Source organism: Aphelocoma coerulescens, chromosome 3, assembly GCF_041296385.1.
Source record: "Aphelocoma coerulescens isolate FSJ_1873_10779 chromosome 3, UR_Acoe_1.0, whole genome shotgun sequence".
Taxonomy (NCBI): domain Eukaryota; kingdom Metazoa; phylum Chordata; class Aves; order Passeriformes; family Corvidae; genus Aphelocoma; species Aphelocoma coerulescens.
The window spans coordinates 88,278,611-88,284,775 of NC_091016.1; the positions used below are offsets into that span (position 1 = coordinate 88,278,611).

General features: G+C 40.9%; 1 protein-coding gene across 1 annotated transcript in view; it reads left to right on the forward strand.

The window, feature by feature from the left end:
- Positions 1 to 5,261, forward strand: part of LOC138107344 (gamma-aminobutyric acid receptor subunit rho-2-like) — a 31,091-nt gene extending 25,830 nt beyond the window's left edge. Inside the window, exon 9 of the mRNA XM_069008599.1 lies at positions 4,359 to 5,261. Coding sequence (XP_068864700.1) covers positions 4,359 to 4,667 — 309 coding nt within the window. The 3' untranslated portion in view covers positions 4,668 to 5,261. The remainder of the gene's footprint in view (positions 1 to 4,358) is intronic.
- The last annotated feature ends 904 nt before the right edge of the window (positions 5,262 to 6,165 follow it).

A 6,165-nucleotide genomic window follows, 5' to 3' on the forward strand; every position in this document is an offset into this window, starting at 1 on the left:
CAGGATTCGATCTTATGGATCTTCATAGAAACATCAGAAAGGAGAGTGTGATCTGAACTGGAAAAGAGTGCAACCTGGAACTGTGAGGGAATGGCAAGACGGGAAAGTATAAAATCTTCACTGCAGCTGCCATGATTCCTGTTTAGTAAGCTAAAGGGGTTATTTAGAGCAAATTAATTTCCTCTCTCTATAGGCAGCTTTACTCTGGAAACTGGATTTAATGGATGTAATAGTGGAGGTGTTGCCCATTACCAAGCACAAACAATGCTCAGCCAAGTTTATGCTTGTACTTTTTAATGTGCCATGAAAGGTCTTATCCTGCATCCCAAGAGTGTTTCAAGACCTGACCAGTTATAGTCCTGAGCAGCTTGGCCCTGCTGGGAGCAGGACATAGGACTAGAGATCCCCTGAAGTCCTTTCCAGCCTGAAGTATCTTACAGACCTGTAAGCCCTTCTTCTTTGTGATTACACAAAGCACCATCTCCTTTTGAACACTAAGGCTTGGGACCAAATTTTTTCAGTCCCCATGCACCCAGGACATCACCATGTTTTACAGTTTCTTTCTTCCCAGTAGGAATGCACCGCATTAGTCTACTGGTAATATTGGTAACCTACTGTTTTTGGCTCCTGGAGAAATTTGTACAAGCTTGTTGGAAATGCCAATGCAGACATCATCTTTGATACAATTTAAGCATGCTATTTCCCTCTCTGAACTACTCTTTTGGTTTTGCATGTCCTTCTCTTCCCTTCCTCTTCTTCCTATGACTTTCTTGAAGAGCAGCACAAGCCACATAACATCCCAGCACCTTTCCCAGTTGACACACTGTAAAAGAATGTAATTAGATATATTAAAAAAAACAATTGGATAAATTTACCAGACTTCTGTGATGAAATTTTACCTCTCTTCAAGGCCTTCTCAACAGCATTATGATTCTGGAAAGCTACTTGAACAGGTCCTGAGTATCTTAATTTATCTATGCCTTTCCTAGTACCCACCTGGGGCCCAGCAATTCTCTGCAACACAAGGCAGAGATGCTCTGTGCAAGCACAGCGACTCCAGTGTGTCTGACTTGCTGCATGTGAGCAGTGATCTGTGGCGTTTTAGCCAGCCATGCTCAGGCTTCCCGTGTCCAAAGAATACAGTGTCTTGACAGGTCATGGGAAATAACAAGAAACATCCTTGATAGGTTTGACTTGCCTAGAATAAACCTGTATGTTTTTTTTAAAGATGAAAACTCCTCTGTTCTTAACTGTACTAGAGGGATGAAATGAACTTGAGAGGGTTTGTTAATTTCCTGCTAAGTTTTCTGGAATGTTTTCCCACAACCAGTGATGGTGTAGCTTGTTATTTATATCATAAATCTGCCCTTTACTGAGTTTTGTACACTGAATTCTATATTCAGCAAATGCCTTTTTACTACAACAGGGAAAATATTGTACCCAGTCTTCAATGTGTGACGATATTATTCCTCAGTCAGGAAATGGGAACAGAGATAATAAACAGCATTATTTGAGGAGGAAGCTCTTGAAGAGGCAGAAGAGACATTTCTCACAGTAAATGTAGATCTTGTCAGCCAGTGCTACTCCCCTATGAAAGACACAAAAAGTCCAGCACGAACATGTAAGGCTGCCCAGAGAAGAGCTGTGTTATGTCTACATTAAGAAATTCAGTGTGCCAGGGACAAAGGGATGCAGTGTCTAAAACAAAGCCTTCTCTTCCTCAAGGTCACAGGAGCTGCTGTGAAATGCCTGTGTCAAAAGGTCTGTGGCCCTGTGCTTATTCCCAGCCCATACCTGGAAATTTTTCAGAGCTTGCTATGATGCCTTGTTGGGACTACGTAAGGCTACAGAGGCTAGACAAAATTAAGAGAGTAAAAAGCGGTTATATTTATTGAAGGGCTTTCGGGTACGTTAGGGCAGTCAAAGCCCCCAGGGGCTACACCCAAAATGGACAACAGGTCACAGGTTTTCACTCTTATAAGTTTGGTCCATTTGCATATCAGGGGTTAATCACCCAGTTACAGCTTCAGGTAATGAAATCATTTACCCCAGGTTTGCTTCCCTCCAACTCACTTTCGTTTACATATCTCAGGGCCTGAGACAGTAAGGTGTCCTTGAGTTTTAGACTTAGAGAGAAATTGTTTTGTCTGACCAAAATGGGAGAACTGTAGCTAACAGGCTACATGGAGTTTAGAATTATACACTAAAGAATTACAGGATATGAAAAATATAAAAGCTGAAATCCTAAGGCATCAGCTGGGCTGGACAAAATTCAGGCCAGAGACATTTCTGACACTCTAAATGTACTGTCAACTGCATTCCCATGCCCAAAGAGGCTCTTTGGCAGTCTTTGAATTATTGCTGTAGACATAGGCTAAAATTTCTGCAGGGTGAAATTAGGTAGTGCACCTCTGTGGGTACGTGCCTATTTGAGGATGAGCGTAATTTTAGGATCTGTGGAGGTGGGTTTCTAGCTCGTCAGGCTCTCTTGTCCATAGAGGTGGCTGTCATCATGCGCGCATGAAACCATGGGAACTGTAATTTGACCTGGAGGCTGACAGTAAATCTGCAGAATTGCTTTCTCTGCTGAGTCCTGCAGCAATTAGCTTGTTATTGCAACTGCTGTCCCTCACGCTCAGCCACCATCTCCTGGACCTGTCAGTTCATGATAAAGAGCCTGATGTGTAACTCTTCCCTGTGGTTTTTTTTGTTGTTTGGTATTATTCTGGTTTTGTCTGGCATAGAATTAGTGTCTTTTCAGTAGCTGGTACAGCTCTGTGTTTTGAATTCAGTGTGAGGATAACGTAACACACTGATGTTGTTGCTAAGTTGTGTTTGTCCTGTGTCAAGGATGTTTTTGTGTCTTATGCTCTGCCAGTGAGGAGGCAAACAAAAAAAGTTGGGAGGGAACATGACCAGAACAGGTGACCCAAACTAGCCAAAAGGATATTCCACACCACAGAACACATTTCAGTTATTAAACTGTTCTTATCTCAATCTACAAGTTTTACTTTTGATTCTTCTCCACAACCCTCCGGAGTTCAGGGTTGAGTGAGTGACTGCATGATGCTTAGATGCCAGCTGGGGTTAAATCATGACAGTCCTTTTTGGGGAGTTTCACTCTGGTTTTGTTCTGTTTTGGTTTGGTTATGTTGGTTTTGGGGTGTGTGGTTTTTTAAGTGTGTGTGCTTAGAATAAAATATGTCTTAAAACCCAATTGATGTTCAGTTGTACTCACGGAGTGCGCAAAAAAAGTAAAGTGGGCTACTAACTTCTCATGTTTTTCTGAGCATAACCTGCTGATACCAAATCTTTTGGTTATGCCAAGAATATGGAAAACAATCCTTAAGTTGATTTTAAGGTTTTCAATAAGCAATGTGATCTGTTGTTTAAATAATTTGAAGGAAAAGCCTTGACTGTAGTGTTTTCCAATGGCATCCTGAATATTACATATTGATGTTATATACATTTTTACACACACACACACACACACACACACACACACACATATATATATATTCAGATATATACATTTGCTTTAGCTGAACATATCCTTGAAAACAAGTTCTTGGAAAACTCACACAACAAAGTTGGTGGAGGGTGAAAAGTATTACTAGGTGAGGAAATTGGTCTGTGGGAAATCAGAGACAGGAACTCCTAGCAGAAAGAAGGTTTTGGAGTCCATTTTCATTGCGCATAAATACATAATCAATATTGCTGGGACAGGAAAACTGAAGGTTTTGAATGATAGAAGACTGCATTTCCTATTCAAAATTCTATCTGTATTCATTGGATTTTTTTGTGGGATGCATGCTAGTTCTACTGAAGCCAATGAAACTTTTGATGTTAGCTCCAACAGAGCTGGGATTTTACGTTATGCTTTTAGCTGGTCCTCTGCTTGGTTTAAAATCAGATTTATGAAGAAAACATGTGTATCTGTGAAACCAGAACTTGGCCCTTTTCTTCCCATAACATGTGCTGGATAAGCCATTTCCACAGATTAAACTGCATCTTGTCCATGAATATTTATAAAAACAAAGAATGAAAAACAAGGAACCTCAAGACAGTAAGCCTGAACAACAGCTAGCTAAGAAAACCTTTTGCTTAGACTATATGTCTGCTAAAGCATTGTTCTAATCTTTTCTGAAGCTGCTCGTCCAAGCAGTGGAGATAAACCCTGTTTCTTCCTATTGAAAACAAGAAAAAAAGGTGACTTTTTTGTTCAAAGAGAAATTTAAAATATCTCAATCAAAATTTTGAACTCAACTGTTTACATCTGTCTGTTAATAGAAAGGCATAATTTCTGTTGCTGATGTGTTTTTCCAATATTCAGCTGTATTTCTTGCTTATGTCCCTAGTTTTCATGTTCATGTGGAATACCTCACTCAAAAACTATGATGCTGGATGGAAACTACAGTGAATCTGATGCCAACAGCCTGGCAGGATATACAAGAAACCAGATGGTACCAGAAGAAGAAAAACCAGAAAAGGTGGTTGTGCATTTAGCTATGAGCAATGAATCTAATTCATCAAGGAAGAGAGGCCTGAGGGGCTATGTGGGCTTGCGCATCATCCAGAACACTCATGCAATTGACAAATATTCAAGATTAATATTCCCAGGCACCTACATAGTTTTTAATTTGATATATTGGTCTGTCTTTAGCTAAGCATGCTGGCACAGCAGTGACTGAATCAGAAGATGGCTACAAAACACTCTTTTGTTGGTACTTTTTTTGTCTAATCTGGACACAAAGCCAGAAACCTGATTATCTTATGGCTTCTTCAAAGGGTAAAGGGGAGGACACATCCTCCAGAAGGCAATTCCATGCACAGGCCTCATGGAGGAACTTGCTGTGCTGGTTGATTTCCAACCCACACCCCTGCTCCTGTTTGCTTTATGACACATGCCATTTCTCATACTTGAAAATACGTGTCCACCATACACCCAAATGTGCTGGATGCTCGTTTGGGGCTGGCCACGCTGGTGGTGCCTGCTGTGCAATGGATAACCAAAGACAGTGCTCATGTGAGCTGTAAGGAATTAAATAAATGCAACTTGCATGGGGAGGTCTGGACAGTGCAACTCCTGTAAGGAAACTGAATGAGCATTTCCTTTTACAAAATCTCTGCTTTTGAGCAAATTCTTTTGTTTTTTCTTTGGCATACAAATGTAATTTTTTTTTCCATTGTTTTCTGAAGAACACCTCCTTTAAGGGTACGGATTCTGCTTTCTCTCTGGATAGGACCTTCATCAGTACCATTAGGACAGCTGACTGGCCAGGATCAGCTGGGCTGGTTACAGAGCACAGGTGATATGTTTGAGTCAGCGGGCTTTTTTTCTAGATTACAAAGTGCAGTCCACAGACAAACTGTATATCCCAATGTGCCTCTCCCAATCAACACAATGCCCTTCTGTTCAGGCATTTGGGATCAAAAGGGATATATGTCTGCCAGAACCTCTCTGCAGAAACAGAGGCATGTCAGAGATTAAATGGCCAAGAGTAATACTGCTGGTCCAAGGTCTGTGTAAGTCCTTTGAAGCTGCTGCACAGCATTGTAACAAACTTATGTGCTTGGCAGTTCTTTTCCTATCCCGTGATATCTCCCTTCTCTTTGCTAACAATGTTGACAGCAAATCCCAAATGTAGATGCACAACACCAACAAGACAGCGATGCTCAGGTTTGTGTGCTCCTTATTTTAAGAAAACACCATGAGTTTTTGGCTGTCGTGGAGATTATGTACATCAAAACACTTGTTTACCAAGCTGAAACTGAGCAGTGGGGGCTGAGCTTGAGGTGCCAGGACTGGGGTTAGAATAAAGAAAAAGCAAACAAAAAATACTGACGTAACTATAAGTATTTGTTGGCACATGAAATTTTCTTCTTAACCATAGCAGGAATTCTTACATCCTAAATCTCAGAGGACGTAGAAGGTGGCAGAGAAATGTCAACTCTTGGCTGTCAGCAATACCCAGATTTTCCCTTGTGCCTCAAATATTACTGCCTAAGTCAAGCTGATGATGGCACCAGTTTAATGGAAACAAAATTGATGAGAGAAGCTAAAATTAACAACTACGTTTCCCTTTAATCAGCCATGTTAATAACTGACATGAATGGAGTTCTGTCTGGTCATGGAAGTAAGAAACCACAGCCCTGAAATTGCTG